This window comes from Coturnix japonica, chromosome 2, assembly GCF_054131305.1.
Source record: "Coturnix japonica strain WE chromosome 2, WE-NBRP24, whole genome shotgun sequence".
Classification (NCBI taxonomy): domain Eukaryota; kingdom Metazoa; phylum Chordata; class Aves; order Galliformes; family Phasianidae; genus Coturnix; species Coturnix japonica.
Genome location: NC_140664.1, coordinates 54172783 through 54194570, shown reverse-complemented (window position 1 = coordinate 54194570; position 21788 = coordinate 54172783). Strand labels below are relative to the sequence as shown.

The window sequence follows — 21788 nt, the reverse complement described above, 5'->3', positions numbered from 1 at the left end:
TGGGGAGCTCACCGAACTCTGGATCCATCTCTATGAGTATCAGATGAGTAGCATGAGGAACGCGCCTTCCACATGTGCAGCTCATGGCCAACGCAGGCATAGCTCTGCCATATGGGGTTAAATAGGGGTTAAAGGAAGGTGGTATTTTAAGAAGTGGGGAATGTCCCTGATGTGCTCAGTCATGGCTTTGTACTGTGTGGGAATGCGTGAGGTAGGAGATCTCAAACCCTTGTTTTGGAAAGCAGAAAATGGAAAGAAAAAAAGAAGAAGGCAATTGAATTCTTTCTGTTCATTGCATTGTAGAGTTTGAAGGTTTCGTATTTTGAAAAACACGTCACTATTCCATTATTACTATATATTTTTCTTTGAAAATGGCTTTAATCTAATCATACTTGACAGGATGATGTTTTCCATTAAGCCTTGCTGATGGCAGACCATTAGTTCAGATGTTTCTTTTATTGGTTTATTTTCAGATTACGGCAATTACACAGCAGAGAATAAGAAATGCCCCTTTTTGTTTTCCGTGTGAACCTGGCTGTATGAAACAGGTTTAAAATAGCATACATGCTATTTCCCAGTAGAACCGTTTCCTTCGTGATTCACGACGCTCTCGAAGAACGCAAACATCGATCCCAACATTTTAGCAAATATAGGCAAATTCCGGGAACTGGGAGGGGACAGTGCCAAAGAGCTGTGGGGGGAGCAGGGTGGGCACTGAGCCCCACAGCCAGCAAGGGGTCTGTGAGCACCACAGTGAGGGGGAATGTGGAGGAGCAGAAGAAAGACAGGCTGAAGGCAAGACAAAGCTGAAATAACAGAGTCAGTGAATCCTCCCCCCTACCCTTTTTTGCGCGGAAATCAGTGCAGAGATAACGCTGTCTCATGAAGAAAAGAAGCAGGCACTTATCTCTTCCAGCCACATCCTCAGCTGGGTACAAGCTGCTCATTAGGGCAGATCACAAACCCCAGCTTCCAGCACTGGTGTGCCACCTCCCATCCCACCTTTGTCTGCAGATCCCATGTTGATGTGTCATGCTGGGTGCTGCCATGAATATTCCCACCCCAACTATCCTTTTTTCCCCTCAGTCTTCTCTGTGCAGCTCCCTTAGCTGGGAGGCATCACCACACTGACAGCTTCCCACTGTGGAGAGTGGTAAGTATGTGAGGGACAGCCACCGTTTCTTCACTGCCAGATTGGAAGTTTGGGAGACAGCCCTCCCCATGAGATTTCCAGGTCCCTGAGCTCAGGGAAGAGAACCAAAGAAGAGATTTCCCAAAGCAAAAGCCTCCCAATAGAACAGAATCATTAAGGCTGGAAAAGACCTCTAAGATCATCCAGTCCAACCACCAACCCACCCCACTGTGCCCACTGCCCACATCCCTCAGTGCCACATTTACACACGTTCCTCGAACACCTCCAGGGACGGTGACCCCACCACCTCCCCAGGCAGCCTTTGCCACTGCCTCACCACTCTGTAGGAGAAGAAATGATGGCAAGTTCCAGTGCAGCGCAGCACAAGGCCATGGTGAATGGGCTGAGCTAATCCTTGATCATCTCAACCTGGCTCAGCTGCTGCTGGGAGAGGGGGGGAATGTAACGTGATTGCTGTTTTCATGGTAAGAAGCTGATATTTACTGTTGTTACTGCTCATCAGGGAATACTTCAAAACACTCAGAACCATCATCCAGACTTCAGACTGCTTAAGCAGGGAGGGGAAAACGGTCCTAATGGCACGGTGTAGGGCTGTTTGAGTTCACACAGCCACAATCCTTCCCCAGCTGCGTATTGCACAAGCAATATTCTATGGCAAGGCATGAAAACCACCCTGTGGAGCAGGAGAGACCATGGCAGCCCCATCTGAGAGATCTTCTTCCTGCTCTTTGCCTAAGAGGGGATAGAGAAGGTCCAAATCTGGCTGGTGCTGTTGTCAGGCTCCTTCCAGGCCTTGCCTTCCAGCCAGGTGAGTGAGCTGGGGGTTGCCAGGGCTCTGCCTTCAGCATGGGGCAGGCGGTCTGAGTGGCTGATGAGCAGCCCAAAACCAGTGCTATAAAAATGAGGAGCTCAATTTCAGTTGTAAAATCATTTTTTTTATTGTTACAAATATACATATGAATAAAACCCCTTCAGCCTGTAATGTAAGTGGATACCTGTGAAAACTGCGCCCCTTCCCCAAAAGCAGAAATGTCTTTACAGATGTCCAACTATTGTTCTTGTCGAATTACACATTGAAAGGAAGCGAATATGCGGACAGAACCGAAGAAGGTATCTAGAAAACACCAATATTCATAAAATTTCCATTGCCCTCATTCCAACCGACTATATACATTAATACATGAACGTGGAAGCATAACAAGATTATATGTCATTCAGATCCTTCTCCGTTGTGCTTTTCGACAGTACACAAATGTAAGCGCTGGAGCCTTATGTACAGTACAAGAACAGGAAGAAAGAAGCTCCCTATGGGAGAATGTAAAAACCATACCCAAGCATTTAATATATATAATCTATACAAATTATTTTATTAGTGTGCTCTTAATATAATTACAATGTGCAATTGCATACCGCAAGAATATATTTATAGGTAAGTCACGTGCAGGTTTGACACATTTACATTCAGCAGTACAACACATTACCTGCTGTACAGTGTACGAGCATAAGACGGTGTCCAGTTAACTTGCTTTGCTTTCCCAACGCCCTAACGCAGGGCATTCTTTGTAGCTGCTTCGGAGGAAATTCAAGTAGAATACATGAAAGGATTGCTGGCTTTAGCAAAGGCATTGGAAGGAATGTCTGAGTGAGACAGAACAGAAATTAAGGACCAAATCAACACCAACTGATTGTAGCTGGAATGGTGTTTGGAAGATCAGCTTCACTAGGTGGGGATGTACCTGTGGTGGTAGAGCAGCCGGCTGGAAGGGCTGCTGGTTGCTGTACCCTGACTGTTATCAAAGCTCTCGCACTACAAAGCACTTGGACCGATGGCTAAACAAAAATAAAATCTTTATCTGCCTCTTCACCAGAGTCACTGGACTTGCTTCCCTGATGGCCGTCTTTACTTAAGGACCGCTGCTTCAGCTCCTGGAACTCATGGGACTGGTGCCCGGGGCTTCTTTTGGCAGCTGTACAAAACATAGAAATGGGCCTTAGTAATGATTGCAGAAAGGAGAGGAAAGAAGTCATTCCTGCATAGGGCGCCTGCTCCCACTCCCACATTATCCACTTGAACCACAAATTTGACCCAAAAGAAGGTAAGAGACATGGAGAGAAGGAAAAATATGGAGTGAACTCCTCCCCAGTGCTGGCTGATGAGCAGTCAAACCTGAAGTATGAAACTCCATACACCTCAGTGTGACACAGACAGACGTTACAGTTAGAAAAAGCCATGGAGGCCATGGTGAGAGCAGAGGGGACACATCCAGCACTCACCCTATGGGATAGACCCACACCTAGCATGCATGGCGCATTTCTGACCCAACCAGTCCTCCCAACTCCATATACCTTTTTCCTCACGCGTGCTAGCCAAAACATGTGATGAAATAAGAGCTAGCAATTACACAATCATTGCTTTCTTATCCCTGCTTTGTAAACTGGGAGAGAAAAGGATTTTGAGAAAATTATTTTCAAGCTATTTAACTCGACAAATTTAAGATACCCAAATTCTACTAAAAAAAAAAAAAGTAAAATAACATATGAAATAAAATAACAAGTTTGGTATTTCCACCTTCCCAAACACCACTGCTTTTCAAAGAAACAGGTGCGCCCTGTGGCTCTGAATCATTCTTGATAATTGTACCTGTGAGTAATTGCATGGCTGTTGTTTGAGCTTCCATTCGCTCTTCAAATAAAACCCAGAACACATGCTGCAGCAGCTGTTTGCGTTTATGGCCTAATAAAAAGATATGGGCAGTTTGCCCCCAAAATGCCTGAAAATACATTGGGCACATAAGTCCATAAACTGCAAGCAGACTGCAGTGGATCTCAGGTAAAGCCCTCAGGAAATCATAGAATTATAGAACCACCAAGGTTGGAAAAGACCTAAAAGATCATCCAGTCCAACCATTCACCTATTAACAATAGCTCCCTCTAAACCATGTCTCTCAGCACAACATCCAGTAGTTCCTTGAACACCCCCAGGGTTGGTGACTCCACCACCTCCCTGGGCAGCCCATTCCACTGCCTGACCACCCTTTCTGAGAAGTAAATAAATGATACTGAAGCGACTTGCAGAGATCTGCAGCAGCATCTTGGCTTTTGAAACTTACTTTATTGGAGAGCTACTTCAGAATTAACTAAAATAATTTGGTTGTGATGGTGAAAAGAGGTTCCAAATCTGAGTGGGCTAAGTTCGATTCCACAATGTGATCAGAAAATCCAGGCTGAGGAAAGAGAGGGGCAGATGGGAAGGTTCTTTCTGTTTCCTCAGCAGGATAGAATGAATGATGGGAAATACACAGAAGGAATACATGATGTCCTATAAGTAAAAGAGCTATGAGTAAATGCAAATGCATAAGGTACTCAAACACGTCACTAAAAGGCTGCAGAAAAAAAAGTAATTTGGAATCACTGTTTAAACAAGCTGGTTATGAGGTTACAGAGAAGCATGGAAACACAAACCATTTGGGAACAGGAGCTTTTACATTTTAAAAACATGTAGTTCAACCAGCCATTCTTATAGTTTGCTGAATGAGCTCACTGTAAGTCCAAGGTGCTTTTCAAGAGGTTCAGCACATTGTTGGGTTTGGTTCCTTGTGGGTTTTATTTTTGTTTTTGTTTCTTCTGGCTGAGAACAACGTGCTGTATCAAAATATGCTGATTTTCCCCATTCTCAAATGGTTGTGACAGCACTGAAGCTGGCACTAACAATACTCAGGTTGAAATGTGTTTTGAAATACTTCAGTGCACGCATCGTAGAATCACAGACTGGCTCGGGGTGGTTGGAAGGGACCTTAAATCCCACTCAGTTCCAGCCCCTGCTGTGGGCAGGGTTGTCACCCAGTAGATCAGGCTGCCCAGCAGTGCAGGAAGATGATGAATGTCTCATGGGACTTTCACCCTTCTCACAGTACACTGGCAGAGCAGCACCCTTTCAAGGCTTCTTTGCTACCACAGCTCTTAGTGATTGTTAGTGCCAGCTGTCGAGCACCATTCAGATGAAAAATGAAATTGGAAACTGCTAACCAGGAGCTGGCTGAGCCTTCCTCAGCCCAAGCACATTGCCTTCCTCTTCTGCACTGGCAGAGCACTGCCCCGAAGCGGCTCCCTCTCCTCCGGGTGACTTGGCACAGTCATGGTCTGCAGCTCTTTTTTGACCTTCTCCTGTTCGCTCTAGCAGGGAAACGGATCTGTTTATACCCCATAGCGTACAGAGGCCCATATACAGAAAGTATTAAGTAGCATAAATAATTTCAATTTGTCATCCCATCCAATTAATCACTCAAAGAGCAGCAATCGATACGCCAGATGCTCTCTTAAATCTAGTCTGGATATTTGTGTATGTTGGTAACTGCAGCCTGACCTTACAGATAGTCTGTGCAAAGTGCATTTGGGGATTGCCCCATGCAGCACAGTTAAACTCATTCACATAAAGCGACTTTATAATGAAGTATCGTGCAATTTGCAGCTTTCTTTGGCGGTAGCTGTAATTTTGTTTATGAAATTAGGTGGATTTGCAGTGATTTACCAGTTGCAGAAATAAATTAGCATGCTAGTCTGAAAGGAAGCAGAATGCAAGGAAGGAGGAATGAGCAAAAGTAGAACAGTAACAGAGAGAGAAGTTAACTTGACAAAGAATAAAAATCAAAAGAGACAGAATTCAGTCTTTTCCAAACACCTCAATGCAAAGCATAGCGGCCATGTAAGGAACCAGAAACACAATGTTAGTCAAGTGTCGCGAGAGCCTGTGATCGCAACCATTCTCAGCATGATGGCACCAGTTAAGTGAGCCTGGCTCAGTTCACCTGTCTCAGTGCAGACTCTGATGGGACTAAAGGCAGGATTAAATGCTCCTCCCATCAGTGGATAACTGAACTCTGTGGGCCACACAACTGCTCCTTTTTCACAACCCAGTGTGACATATCTGCCCTATCCCATCCCGCAGGGAAGTCCTGGCAGAGTTTGAAGGGTCACCTTTGTCTCACAGCTTATGTGATTTTTCCAGTCTGGATACAATGGGAATCGCCTTGAGATGGAAATGTGACTCATTATCTTTCTCCAGGAGAGTCCAAAAGGATGGAGGTCTCACCCTCAGATTTCAATCATGTCTGTGTTCCAGCTAACACCATGATGAACAATAGTTTTGTGACTATTTCTCTATGTCTCATACTCTCCTCTGAGAGCCAGGGCAAGGAAATGCATCCGCACAAGCAGAAATCCAGAAAATCATGAAAAGCAGCAAAGAGATGCCAGTGGTCTATTATTGTGGGTTAGAAGTACCAAGCATTGCCCTGACACACCACAACATATCTCCCAAGTGTGAGGTGAGCCCAGTACATGCATTAATACACACAGAGCAAAAGGCCAGCTGCAACGAGGAGTAAGGGCTGCTCCCCAGGGACTTTACTGACCAACAGAGCTGCATTTCACATTGTTATCTGTGACAATACCACTCGACATCTTGAATCAGACCAAACTAAAACATAACATACATAGCACAAACATCCCTTAATTGTTCAGCTAGATCATCAGTAACAAGAAATTAATCTTTCACTTGGTTTGATGAAGCAAATCAAATGTATAGAGCATCAACCCATAGGTGGAGAAGGGGTGGAAAGACATGACCAGACACACTCTCCTCTTTTTTCCTCAATATGAATAATCCTTTTCCCTTCCAGGAGGAAACAATGACAACTTGATTCCTAGCAGATGAAAATCATGCTGGACCAACAGTTATACCACCACTCCTACCTTCTTGAGAAAATGATCTGACCGTGGGGCTGCTCTGACCATCCTTTTCTTTTTCAGAGGGAACTTTCTTCAGCACAGGTGGAAGCAGAGCAACTTTTGGGGAGCTGGGGCCAGAGGGAGACTCTGGAGCATCCTCTGTGGAAAATCATGAACAAAAGGTGAGAGATTACAAAAGGGAAACCTTCGCAATTGGACCAAAGTTCAACCCAACATAAAACAAAGAAACAGCTACAGCACTCTATACTTGCAGGAATAAATTACCACTACATGGCATGATAGTATCTGTAAAGGTTTTCTAAAGAGGAAATAAAAGCAGAACACTTTGACTTATGCTAGCTGGAATTTAAATTCAAATCCATACTTTAAGCCATCTGGATATTTTGTTTCTCTAAAAGGTTGAATGCACATTATATATAGCAAATTGACTACCACCTTTACAATCCTCAGAAGAACACATTTTCAACCTTAAACCAAACAGCTTTCATTTGGGTGGTAAGCAAGTACAGCTATAATGGGTTACTTAAACTGCTTGTACATTTCCTTCCCAAGCACTGGCATATATCTCCAACAGAGCAGCTAAGAAGTTACATCTGCATTGACAGATGAGAAAAGGAACTCATGTTATCAAGTAACTCTCCTATTAGAACTGTCTGAGAGAACTGGGGCTCTTCAGCCTAGAGAAGGCTCTGCAGGGACCTTACAGTGGCCTTCCAGTACCTGAAGGGGCCTACATAAAAGCTGGGGAGAGACTCTATGTAAGGGCAGGCAGCGACAGGACACGGGGAAATGGCTTAATCTGAAAGAGGGCAGATTTAGACTAGATACCAGGGAGAAATTCTTTACTGTGATGATGAAGAGACATTGGAACAAGTTGCCCAGTGAGGCTGTGGATGCTCCCTCCCTGGAAGCATTGAAGGCCAGGCTGGATGGGGCTGTGAGCAACCTGCTAGAGGGGGGTATCCCCGCCTATAGCAGGGGGCTGGAACTAGGTGATCTTAAAGATACCTTCCAACTGAAACCATTCTATGATTCTATTCTATAATACTTGTAGAATAAATACATTATAAATTTGGAATATGAGTTAATTCAGCTGCAAATTGGAAATTAAAAGGAATGAATCTATCCTACTGTTAACACAAATTGGTCATCACAAAGGAGTGAATCGTGTTAATTTCAGCAAGTGAAAGTGATGACTTTCTAAATGCAACTCAGTCTGTACAGATGCAGTAATTCTCAAGACCTCCACATGCCTGTGAGGCCAGGTGCTTTGGAAAACTTGGTAACAACATCAAGCTCTGTGCATGAGCGCTGTGCTTGGCAAACGCAGCTATGCGTTTCTGAAATAAAGCTGATACATCTTGAGCTTTACCAAGGAATCACTTTCAGTCTTTAACAATTTGAAGACATCTGAGCTGTGCTCTGTTGCCTCAGATTACTTAGCAAAAATTTGCTACCATTACTTTGGTCTCATCACCATAAACAACAGCAGGAGCAAGAATGCAAATAGGATTATTGTTTGGCTTCCTCATCACATCACCTATGTGACCTTAGTTTGCAAGTCAATACAAGTACTATGAAAGAAATTAGACTGCAGCAGAGACGATGCTGCTTCTGCTGCCACCCAAGGAGCTGTCTTATTACTAGCAAATATTAATTGGTTCCTGTAAGTCCACAGTAGGCTCCTCTCTGCAGGAAATATAAACTGGTAGAAACAGATAACAACTTAGGTCTGTTTGATACAAAATATTTTGAGATAACACGCTGCCTATTTTATTGATTAAGCATCATGAGATAAGCTATGCTTTCCTATTGTATTCATCTTTACAAGCATTTTGCCCAACAATTCTATGACCATTTCTGAAATGACCAGTAAAACAAAGCCGTCTGCGACCTGAAGGTGATTCTGAACATGAACAGCACTCCACCCACTTGTGTGCAAAGACAGCTTAAGCAATGTCAGGCACACATTAAGGCAATTAAGAGGCTTTATCACCCATTTACTCCCTTTCCCCCTCAGATATGTAATCTTTCTCAGGTCATTGGTAAGCATGGGAGAAGCCTAGAGGCAATGCTCACGTTCTTCAATTAGCAGCAGTAAGTTCCATTTTGTACAGCAACTAGGAGAGTAAGTAACTAGCATTTAATTCCTCTAAACTGCAGTGGTTATACTTTGGGAAAAGGGAGTTGTGTCATCAGCCTATTAAACAGCAGTCAGTGTATAGAAGATCTGCTTCATGATATTGGAAATATTCAGGTAATATCTGGGTGGGAAGCTGGGACAGAGCAGAAGTTAATAAATAACCATTCAGCTGGCAGTCCAGAAGGGCTGTAAAATCACAGCTACAATTAATTCCAATCAAAAATAATAAGGAAAGAATCACAGGCAAAATAAGATGAAAGAGAATGAGAAGCAGTTGTTTGGACTAATTATTAACAGGCATTCACTCAGGGAGCTAAGAGCCAAAAAAACCCCAAGGGCTTCAGTATTTAGAGTCAGGTGCTCAGAGAAAATAGTATTGTCAGCACAATTACTACAGGTTTTCATTCTGAAGCAGATCTCTGAGCATTCCTATGAGAGCAGGCTAACTCAGAACAGCTCTGTCAGTGTTTCCACTGCTTCTCCTCAGATTTTACTGTCACAAGGCTAAACTGTTTTAAATAACCACATTGGAATTATGGCAGAGGGAGATGGAAAAGAAGGAAGCAAGTCGAGAGCAAGTGACTCAAGAATCCATCTGCATTTAACTTAAGTTCAGCCTGCGGCCCTGGGTGTCTCCTCCATGACCCACAGAAACTCCACTCAGAAGTACCCAGCAGCTCCTCACCAGTGCGAGAGGCAGAGCGTGGTTTCTGTGGCACCGTGGGCCGTCCTGCCAGGCTGGGCTTCGTTGACTGCAGCGGGGGCTTGGGGCTGGTTGGTGTATTGGAAGAACTTCTTGCCTTTGCTGCAGCTTCTGCCTTTGGTTCAGCTTTCGCATTTTTTTCAGATGATGCTGAGACAGAGTCACCTTTATTGGAGGCAAACCGGCTCTCTGGAAGGGTCTGCGGGAGTTTAGGCACTAAAATATAAATGGACACATAAATGGACATTTAATAAATGGACACATAAATTACAGCCTCATGCAATGTGGAATGTTCAGTGTGTATGCACACTTACATAGAAAACACCTTTACTAGTTCACATACACACACAAAAAGCCTTGCAGCATTGGTAAGTGACTCCTATCACCACAGGAACAGCATCTATACCCATCAATTCTTACATGTGCTAACATAAATAACTGCCTCACAGGTGACGACATCTCCAGTCCTTTTAATACATTTGGGTCGATGGCTGGCTGGACCTCATTCTCCCTTTATCATTCTGGGAGCAGATGGCATGGCCTACCTGCTGAGGAAGCAGCAATGGATCAGTAGAGAAGGCAGCCTTTGGCTGATTTGTGCCTCTACAGACAAAAGGTTGGCTGCCCAAAATCAACAGAGAAATCCTGGCCCAGAAAATAAATCTGGAACGTGTGGTCAGCAGGCTACATTTTGTTATTTGTTGCTTTTAGCAAGCTCTGAAAAGATTATGAAACTCAGAGGAGATCAAAGTATTCTTTAGTTAATATTTTGATTGACTTAACAACACAGTGTATGGACTATGGTTTCTATGCATTAGCAAGTTTATAAATTTATTATCCTAAACAAAGTTTGAAGTATTTATGCATAAAACTACATTCACTTCCAAGGCATAAATCAGCTCTATTTAGCTGTGCCAGTTGGTAAAAAGCCCGCTGGACATTAAGTTGCAAGCAAGCAAAATGCTTGCCCTACTTTTCTATTTTGAGGATGATGAAAGCTTGTACATAGCAGGTATACTGATAATCCTGGAACCTGTATACTAGCTTGGGACATTCAACAGTCATCACATCTTTATTTTCAGGAAGAAAATGACAGACTAACTGAATATGTAGACTGTAGAAGCCACAATCTGCTCAGACTTGACCTACCTACCTGCTATTCCCTTTCAGAAATCCTGCTTGTTTACAGGAGTGCTAAGCACAGATGTTTCAAAAACAATGGGAGGGGAATGTTGGATATAGTTTGTTGCAAGCCAATGTCCAAAAAATCTTTCCAGCCTACAAAGCTCTTTTTCAGCCCAGCTAGTTAAATTCTGGCTAACCAGAGGAGCTGTGCACTTGCATACATATTTGTGTGAGCATGTGACAGGGAGAGATTGTGTCTGCATGTGTGCAGCAGACCTCTGTGCTGTGAGCAAAACAGCAGGACTCTTTCTCTACCTGTGTCTGCATGCATACAAAAAAGCAGACAATATTGAAGTGTGAAGCAAAGAACCTCCCCTCCCCCCCCCCCACCTCCCCCAGCCCCAGAAAAAAACACCTTATTTTCCTTCTGAATCTGTCCATAGCTTTCCTGTAGTAACATCCAGACATTTTTCCATTAACTCTCTTTCTTAACTTCCTAACCCCAGGCCTGCTAATTTTATTAGAACCCAGTAAGTTAAAATAAATTAACCCAAAACAAAGACAAACTGTAGCTGCAGCAGTGAAGAGCAGCCTCAGGGAGCTCTCAAGCAAGAGTGACAAAGAAAGAACTGACAAGGTGGAGAGCAGAAGGAAGAGGCAGGAACAGTGCAGGGAGGTGGGGTGAAATGTGCCATATACAGAGACAGGGACTGGAGGAAAAATTGGGGTCAGATACCTACAGTTATGCTAATATCCCAAGTATATGTAATTCTGGCTCCTCTGATTTTTAGACAGTATCAGGAGACACACACAGTATGAACTGTACTTCTCAAAAGACAAGCAGGCTGACCTAAGGTCGCTGATTTATAGCTTGCTTTAACATGCTGTGCACAAGCAGCCTTTTAAAACCACCTTTAGAAAGGCAGAAATACTCATATTTGATTTCCAAAGTGCTCAACCAAACTGCCCGCTTTTGGATTTAGATTTCAGCCCAGTCTGTGTGCCCAGCAATCAGGCACTCCTCTTGCACCAAGATGCAAGTATTTAGGCATTGCCATTTCAAGACTACAGCCTGATAAGGGCCTTCGGCCAGTGCAAAGCAGGACTAGCCACAAAGTGAAATGGAGCTGTAAACACTGAGTTTACTTATGTTATTTTTTTGCATGTGGGCTGTGTCCCAGGCCCTACAACTCTGCAAACTGCCCTAGCTTTTTTCATGTCAACTAAAGCCTGGGAAGTGCCAGTGCCCATTGCCCGTGAGAAGTCTCTTCTAAGAGCCCAAAGCCAGGACTGTAAGAGCTGTTACTTACACTGACTACCATTAGACTTGCAAACTAGTCATGCTGAAGCCTGCAGATATATTCAGAAGTTTCAGTTCCATGCATGAAAGATTTTTGCTGGCTTCTGAGTTCACTTCAGCTCTGGCATCTCCATTGCTAATCAGGGCTCTCTGGGTGGAGTCCCAGGAACATCCTGAGTCCTTTCCCATCTTTGGGATGCGTAGCACAAGTGTAGAGCAACTAGTAATGAGCACAGACCTTAAGCTAGCTTCAAGATAAGTGCCATCAAACATGGTACAAACATGACCTTGTTTCTAATGCTGCTCTCTTAACTGTAAATTCATATTTTGCTTAACCAAATGTTAGGTGTACAATATGGAGAGCAAAGTTGTATCAAGAGCCCCAGACTGTACCTGTACCACTTCCATCCAGTCGTTCTGAGCTCACTGCTGCATCAGAAGGATCCTTGGAAGGTGTGTCATTCCCAAGTTTCTGCAAGAGTGAGAAAAACTCTCATGTTAATAATAGACTTGCAAACAATATATCTCTATGCTTCTGTTAGTAAAAAGTGTCGATTCAGAAACTATAAGGCAGAGAAATCAGCGTTAGTATCATTCACTGGATGCAATTCCTTGTTTCATGTCCTGGAAATCCAGGTGTTCCCATCCCCCCAAAAAACCCCAAACCAACCCACAGTCTAAGGCACTATACATCTACAAGCTTTTCATATAAAACTATTTGTATGTTAAAAACCATGCGTAAACATAAGTTGTTTGCAGTCCTGAGACAACACGAAACACTTACTGCTAAAATTTATTCTGATAAGCTGTCAAGCATTTCAGGTAAATGCAGGCAAATTTACCATCTAGATAAATAACAACCAGGCTCTGCTTTTAGAAGGAATGTACGCAGAGTTGAGAAATACTGATGTTGGGTACGTAAACAGGTTGCATATGAGCTTGGTCTGCTCTTAGGTCTTACTCGAGGTATTTAAAAATTCAGTCTGTAAACACTAGATGGGGCTAAAAGACTTTGTTAGGCACACATAGCAGGAACACTCACCGCGCATATTTATCTAGCAATTCTCACATTGTATTCTAAGCAAAAGAAAACAAAAAAGCATTTACCATCTTTCCATCTACTGTGCACCTGCTCATCACTTGTATCTGTAACAAGACTGCAGGAGGGTATGAATAATATAGTAAATACCTTCTGGCTTTGTTTTCACGTAAAATAGCTCAGAATATAAGCAGCCATCTGCACCTTAAAGGAAATATAATTTTCCATCATGCTAGAATTCTGATAAATTTGAAGATACTGGGGAAGTTGTTGCCATATCCCTCCTAAGTAATTTAACAGCCATGGGATGCTCTGTGGCTCAACCATCAAAATATATTTCTCAGCTTTGTGAATGCCATGAATAAAAGCACAAAACTGAACCATTTGCTATTGCAGTGTAGGATAAAGTATGCAAAAAATTCTTTTGAACAGTCGTTCAATTTGGTATGGTCTGGACAACATTAAGAAGCAAACTGGTGCCCTGCTGTGTGTGAGATCCAGCTTTCTTGTCGTTATTAAAAAGAAACCTGAGACACATCAACTTATGAAATACAACAAAAATAAGAGCAATGACCTCTTTAAAAAAAATCCAAATCAATTATTTTCTTAAAAGTTTCTCTTTCTCATATTCGTACATCAACAACAGGAAGAGAGCGAGAAACCGATGACAAACATGAAAGGGGCATTTTTTGTTTCCAAACTGAGAAAGAAAGCAGAACGTGAAAAGCACAGTAATAGTGGGGAAAGGTAACAGCTCTCCTTTTTGAGAGATGGAACTCGGGTTTTCAATCAGTGGTAGAAAAGCTAATCAATGGAAGAAGAAGTACGCTCATAGACTACCTCAAATGCATCATCCTGGATGTGACAAACTTCAGATGACAGAAATTGAAGAGCGCCAAGCACACACTTCATCCAAATGTAAAAATTCATGTTAGCTGGAGGAAATCTACTGTATGCTGCAGCAAACTACAACACTTCTATTTACAATCACACAGGATTTAATTGAAAACTTGGTGTCTTAGAAATCAATTAGACTGTTTGTGGGCATTATGCAGCACCAGTTAGAAAGGTGGGAATTGGTCATTTCCTTAGAGATACAATTTTCATGCTGAGGGTCACTTTAACATGCCATAGGCCTCTGCTTTCACTTGAATTTGTTTATTACAAGATCAGAGGGTTTGCAGCAATAGTTCAGCCATCATAGCAAGTACTGAAAGGCAAAAATGACAACTGAGTGCCTTACTCAGACATCAAGTAACATCTTCCAAGTCACGGCAGGGTTATGGTGGGGAGTGGGTAGCACATGAGTGCCCTGCATGCTGAAGAATAAGAGAAGGATGCAAATTACTGATCCTTTGGTAACTTTAGAGCACACCAATCGCAGCTGGGATGAAGCAGGGGTTGACAGTAGGAAGTTCAAAGGGAAATGGGCATCAAGCAAATTAGTTTGGCACAAAAAGCTTTGTAGCAATGCGAGGATATTTCCACATGAAGATAATGGGGAGCTCTTTTCTTTTTTTTTTTTTTTAGTATTAAAAATTAGTATTTAAAATACAGAAGTCCAACTCATGAAAATAAATTGGAGGGCACACAGAGTAAATAGCCTTTCCTAGCTTTAGATAAAACATCCATCTATTATACGTGAACAAATCACAGACCACATAGGGTGAAGACAAACTGTGCTAGTTTGGGTGCTAGTTGCCCCCAAATTACTCTGTAATACATGCAAACAATTGTGTCCTCTTTTGCTCTTGTGTTGGTGTAACATTAAGTACTGGAATAGGCTTCCCAGGGAGGAGGTTGAATCACCATCCCTGGATGTGTTTAAGAGCCGTTTGGATGTGGTGCTCAGGGATATGATTTATCAGAGGGTTGTTAAAGGTTAAGGTACTATTAGGTTAGGCTGCGGTTGGACTTGATGATCTTCAAGGTCTTTTCCAACCTGAGTAATTCTATGATTCTATGAATAGCTGATGCTGCCTCCCCAGCATGAGGATAAAAAGCGCAGGCTTAAGGGCATGTCTTCTATACGTGGAGCCTGGTCCTTGGCCAGGGCATTCACATTTAATCACAACAACACAAAGCAATTCTTTGTCAGGAAAACTCTGCAATCCCTGGTAGAAAACAGGAATGATATGACAAGACCCAGTCCCTGTATCCCCTCCACTGAAGACACCTATTTTTTGTTCATTTTTTACAACTCAAGAGAAATCAAATTGCCTTCACCTTCTGAGCAGAGGCTGCTCTCTTCTCCTGCTTGGCTTTCATTTCTGCGAGAAGTCCACTGCCCATCACCTGCACACCGTACCTCCGGCCTCCTTGTGGGCTTCCTTTGCTGTCACCTCTTTCAGCCTTTGCAGCATCGTCTGGCTGCATCTCCTCCAGTGAATCTGGCGTCTTTAACTCCTCAGATCGCTCTGTACCACCATTTTGCTCTGTAGATTTTAGCTCCTTCTTACTTGAGTCCATCATTTGACTTTTTGATGTAACTTTGGGTGAGGAGGGCTCCTCAGCCACCGCCACAGTCTGAGGACGTTCAGATTTGGAGCCTCTTGATTTGATTAAGTTAAGGAAGCCACTCTTCCTTGAGTCCCTTTTCTTCTTCTCATCACCTGCTTCACTGGGCTCACTGCTCTCTGAACTTTTAGTTGATGGTCTCCTAATAAAAGACACGGACATTTTAATCTCTTTTCCCCTTCCCTCCCCTATCTGTTCTCAATAGTACAAAATATCTTCCCCTGGGCAGAGCCAGCCTTTTATATGATCCATATGTTGCCCAAGGCTCAGATTAAATTAAAACCTGAACAATTAACATTAGTCATACTGTCTTGAGAATTCCTGGACCAGCCCTGTTAAAAGTAGCCTGTGCCTGTCTGCTTTCAACACCAGTGAGGTGTTGCTTCAGCAGAGCTCTGCCTCATCTGTTTATGCACATATAATTTCACACTGTTCTGTTTCCAGAGAATGTCACCTCTAGTTTTGATCTACCTGTAGTTATAAGGAGGGCAACTGATCCAAGCACATGACTTGCAGAGCCTTTGGAGGCTTTGGGGGGGAGGGGAGCAAAGAACTAATTGGTTGAGCTGTCTTCTCTTACAAAGGAACACAGAGACAACATCTTTATAATGCAGATGCTCATCCTCAAAAATAAAACCCAACAAAACTTAATTAAAAACCACAACAACACAAGAAAATATACAAAAACAACCCAACAACACCAACAAAAACCAACCAGTCAAAACCAAAACAAACAAAAACCCTAAATGTTGTTAAGATTTTCACAGGCATCTTACAGGCAGAGTATTCATGCTTTAAGGGATAGCTCAATGCATAGCATTTCTGCATGAACACCCCAACTGGAAAGACACATTGATGAAGCAAATGGAGATAGCTCATGAGAGCAAAGATCCATGAGCCAAGCACATGGCCAGGGATGTGCACACAAAGATAGTGAGAGATCATGGAGACATTTGAAATGAATGGCTAGCGGGAGCCCAAGGGAAACACTGTAGGATGCTGTGGTCTGCCAGTACCCTGAATTTAACCTGGTTAATCCATTGTTCAAAGCTACCATGATTTGACCAGTACACACAGAACTTCACACATGGCTTCACATGTCACTACACATTTTTGTAACATGCCGATTTAAAAACATTTGCTATTCTTGACACAGTTATCTACCAGTTAACACCTACCATTTCCCTTAATGGATGTCACAGACAGTACAGAAGAGGTCATTTCAACTTGCCCATAGTTTCTCACTTAAGTTATGTAAGTATTTTTGTGTGTGTATAAATGCACACATGCATTAGTGCACAAACTTCTAGGTGCATGGTTCTGTAAGCATACAACCAGCTACACAGAATTATATAAGCTACTCTTTTTCCTTTTATACAAAACTAGAGGAGAGATGTCTTTCAGACAAATTTATTACCTAAATCTGGAATATTTAAACTGCTTAAAAATATTTAGCATGTATTTCTACAACTTTCACAATCCTATTTGTGCCTGATCAGTCCTGTCTACATAGACACACCTGTGTGTGTACTATTGGCACTGAAGAGATGAGCCGCAACAAATACACTGCTTTGCTTTAGTTCTAATGGGCTCCACTGACAGGCAACATTGAGTTAGCTAAGTAATAAACATACCCACGAGTCTATATTTCACACCAAATGGCATATTGAGGCAATTCATTTCAAAGTAGTCATTTTTAAGGGCGGGTAATTCAATTCACCATGTTATCTTAGACAAACAAGGCATTTTCTGACTTTGCCTGGATACTGAGAACAGAATTCAACAACAACTTTTGAGTAGAACTGATAATTTCCAAGCTATAGATTTAAAAATAAAAATAAATTAAAAGCAACAACAAACCACATGAAGTGAACTTACTTTGAATCCATTTTTGTGACTTTCTTTGTGAAAAATTCATCCACGCCTTCATCTACCCTTCCCATGAGGCCATTCTGTTCACCATCTGGAGGCACTCCAGCAGATACCTGACAGAAAGAAAATCTCTCTATAGCATAAAAGAGCTGACACGCTTTTGTTTATATGATAATTACTAAGAATTGAGATGTTATTAAAGTTGTGCACTATCAACCAAACCTCAGTGCAAAGGAAGCACTACCAAAATTCTCCCTTTACTCAGGCCAGTTGATGCACTACAGTGAACTCAAAGCAGCAGGGGCAAACTGGATATCACAGCTGGATACTGCATGATGCCAGGAATCAAATGCCTTGTGCTTTTGAGAATAGAGCACATGTTTAGATAGAAACAAAATAAGCAGAAAAGGAAAAAAAAAATTCTGATCCTGCATTTACAGTGGTCACCTGCAGAGAAAGTGGATCTGAGACTGTGCCTTTGCATCTCCAGTTTTTCTCCAAACTACTGCATACTGTAGCAGCAAAGTGGCAGAAACATCAGCAAATCAATTCTGCAAACAATGACAGAGTCTACTTGTGATTCTAGCCTTTAACATTTGGCTGTTTCATTTTTTGGAAGCATGAAGCAAGCATCTTTGGTCTTCTGAGTTTTTGTTTAGACTTATTATTAAGGTCAGAACTCATAAGGAATTAAATGGTCCATAAAAAAGGCAGAGACAAATGATTTCAAGCTAAAAAAGCTCCTTTCAATTTCTGTAACTAATTAAACTCCTATTTCCTAACTAACTAAATGCAGAGGAGCATTCTGAGAACATTGTATTGTCATGGAAAGTAGCACCTCCTTGTTACAAGAAGTAAGCTTTCTATTTCCACTGAGCAAGGCATTTTGTGTTCTGGCCATCAGCCTACCAGCAGAACACTTGCCCTCCCGTGACCCTATTCCTTCCCCACCCCTAGGCTGATGGCACTCGATGCACTGAGTAAACTCAGATGAGAAGCTATTTAGCAATTCGGAAAACATGTGCATTCTGCAGAGTTGGAATCAGAAGAAGTAAACACAGATGATGTGTTTTCCCTATAATGTAAAGACCAGGCTGTCCTCCTGCTACTTCTACCTTTCCTTGTAAAGCTCAAGGGAATGGAAAATTGGCTTGGATATCTCCCCCTGCTTGAAGGCTTCACCACTTCCAAGTGGTGCAAAAAGGTGCCTGATGAGATCTTTCCCAGCATTAAGGAGATTCTCAAGGATCCTCCCCTCTGACTCTCTCAAGGCAGAGAGGAGGCCACAGACATTCATTACTAGGCAACATTATTCAGAGAAACAACAGCAGCCCCTTGATAAGGGTTATTTTATCACCTCAGCTCTGCTCTGTTGCCATGAGATAGCTCTGTAACTCCTTCAGATCTGTCCTTACATTCCCCGAGGATATACCATCAGAGAAATAAATCTTCTTTGATGTGGAACGCCAAGGAAATGGAACTGTGGGAACCCCACACATGTATACTTGGGTTCACACAAATGCCTTTTATAGACAGACAGTGCTCTGTTTTGCTTTTCTAAGGCAGGCTCCAGCATGAAAAGCAGATCTGTGACTATGCAGATTTGCTGGCCCAAACATCATCTTTAGTTTGGGAGCTGTGGGAAGCTGGGTGTCACAGGGTAGCACCTCTGAGAGCCGCTGGAAATAGGAAATCATGCCAATTTACCAAGTCCTAAAGCAGGCAGAAAAAAAAAGGGATTAAGACTTAACAAATCCTTGCAATAGAACTGAAAAGTCTCATCTCATTTTGTGTTCTCAGCAAAAGGTGCACATGCTATCAGAAAACGCTTCCGCTAAAAAACAAAAGCAAATAAGAAAAGGATAAAAACTATCCTGGGTTTAGGTTGTTTCAAGCAAGACAAAAAGCTTCTAGTAGGGATTGTACACTTAAACACGTGAATACCAGAAGAAAAATGAAGAAGTTGGCTATAGACTTTAAAACTTTAACATTCATCCTTATGTCTTTGCAAGACCTGACTTGTGGCAAAAAGGAATCAACAGACAACATCATCAGCAATACTTCAACACAGACTTACTGCTGCTTGGCTGGGCTGCTGTTTTTTATTCCTTTTGGGCCTTAACTTTGTAAAGTGTTCAAGTTTTCTCCCTTCTTCTGATGGCAACTCTGAAATGAATCCAGAAGTTCGCTTGTCTGGCCTGCTGGAAGGAAATGGTGGGTCTTCTATATGGATAGGTACTTCTTCCAGTGCTTTATCTAGATCAAATTCCATCTCTAAGAGAAATCAAAACTTTCTAATTAGGTTTAACACGCTATTGAAAAATAAAAAGACAATGCCATTCCTCTCTTTTGTGGGTAACAGTTATAAACGCGTACACAGAACGTACTCAGCCACAACACGTTTGTGAGCAGACAGACCATTATGTGCAGACATTTAGTACCAAACACACTAGAAGATTCCCAGGACAAAGCAAACAACATGGGCCTCAAATGCAATCCAGAGGGAGGGACGGTCTTCTGTGCTTTTGAATAAAGAACTATCTAGAAGAATCTCAGCAAGCAAAGAAGCAAAAATGGGTTATGAAATTCTCACTTACCAAAAGCTCTGGACACCGGCCGGAGCATTCTACTGTGAATACTTTTCCTTTTTGATTTAGGAGTCATCTACCAATATAAAATAAAAGCAAATAACTTCAGTGGACAGGAGAAATGACAATGAACAGTTTTTCCCTTCTAGACAGCAAACCTCAAGATCTGATTGGGTTTAATACCAGGAAGGAAATGTTTTCTTTCCTCCTTTTCTCAAACATCCGTAACATTTTCTGAATTGGCATTATGTTGAGCTGACATTGAAAGTGAACCAGAGAGGCAGTTATTCTTCACATTAAAACCTTAGATTGTAAGCAGGATGATCATCCAAACTGTTGAAGCATTAACTCACTGATCTTCAATCATACAATAGAGTAATTACTAATACCTTTGCATTCAGGATCATGAGGCACAGACAACTGAAGTAATTACTTTGTCCTCTACTGCATGGTTCATGATAACACCAGGGATGGATCTTCTACTTGTTTTGGCTTTTGTTTTCAATATGAAATATACCTGCTCAGCTAGATCACCGAGAATGATTAAAATTAAAGTGCCTATACCTGTGAATACAATCGCAGAGCTCACCAAGCGTCCATAGGAAAATGCAGTGTTGGAGCACGTAGCCCTTCTTCAAAATACCAGAAATACCATTCCAGGGTTAGTAATATCTCCACTAACCACATAACTTCCCTGGATTTTAGATATACTAACGTATGGAGTTGTCTTGGTGTACATTCAAGGTATTTACTGAAAATTACACGTTGTTACTCTTCTCACTTTCACATTACCAAAATAAATGTATGTATTGCCTTCAGAACACAAATGCCCAGACTTCAGACATGTTTTTGTTATTTTTGGAAGAAAGCTACCCTTATTTTCCTGCCTGAATTCTTCCAGAAGGTCTTGCAAGGCAAGACTTTTAGCTACAGGAAAGTGTATGCTGTCAATTTTGTGCCTCTTAACATAGCTCAGCATCATAAGAGTTCTGAAAGAAAAGCTAAGCTGCATGTTTTTTAAGGTGCTAATTTAAAACAATACGGCTCTTGAAAAGATGGGCTTTCTTTGTGGTAGTCAGTCATATGCACTGGCTTTAGAAACATCTGTTCACTTCCACTTATTTTCTAGTCCTACTGAATGCTTTCCCATCTGGGGTACCAGTCTGGATTTTGTTATGGCTCATAACTCATAAACAGAATTGATAATCAAGTTTAGCTTGATCAGTTTTATGAGAGCATGAAAAGGAATAGCTGGCTTTAAAACTTCAGACGTCGTGAACTGTTTAAGCGTTTATTAGTTTTTCTTTAAGGAAAGTTCAGTGCCTACACTCACATGTACTGAATTTATATTCCCATCTGAAGTAGTTAGGTGGATTATTAAGCCACTGCTCACATGCTCAGGTTTATGACAAGTTTTCAGAAAGAGGAAAGGTATTACTGGTCTTCTTAAGGTCAGCAAAGGGCCGCCAGAATCACTGAGTGGGCAGTGATAGCGCTGTGTGAGCAACAGAGCTCTGCTTTTACTGCCACAAACATCACTGGGAAAAGAAAGACACCTTCAGCTTGAGCAGGTTTTCATGTCTATATTTGACAAGCATAA

At 42.1% G+C, this 21788-nt stretch overlaps 1 protein-coding gene across 10 annotated transcripts in view; it reads right to left on the bottom strand.

The window, feature by feature from the left end:
- Positions 1-2066: 2066 nt before the first annotated feature.
- The window catches only part of CARMIL1 (capping protein regulator and myosin 1 linker 1), a 159421-nt gene continuing 139699 nt past the window's right edge, over positions 2067-21788 (bottom strand). For 7 of the 10 annotated variants that reach the window (XM_085537596.1, XM_085537598.1, XM_085537595.1 and 4 more), the window contains 9 exons: positions 20198-20264; positions 19678-19874; positions 17607-17713; positions 15438-15870; positions 12566-12644; positions 9730-9963; positions 6905-7039; positions 5180-5326; positions 2067-3120 (listed from right to left, as the gene is read on the bottom strand). In XM_085537596.1, coding sequence (XP_085393722.1) covers positions 2984-3120; positions 5180-5326; positions 6905-7039; positions 9730-9963; positions 12566-12644; positions 15438-15870; positions 17607-17713; positions 19678-19874; positions 20198-20264 — 1536 coding nt within the window. In that variant the 3' untranslated portion in view covers positions 2067-2983. The remainder of the gene's footprint in view (positions 3121-5179; positions 5327-6904; positions 7040-9729; positions 9964-12565; positions 12645-15437; positions 15871-17606; positions 17714-19677; positions 19875-20197; positions 20265-21788) is intronic. The other 3 variants (XM_085537602.1, XM_085537601.1, XM_015855145.3) reach the window with 1 other exon arrangement.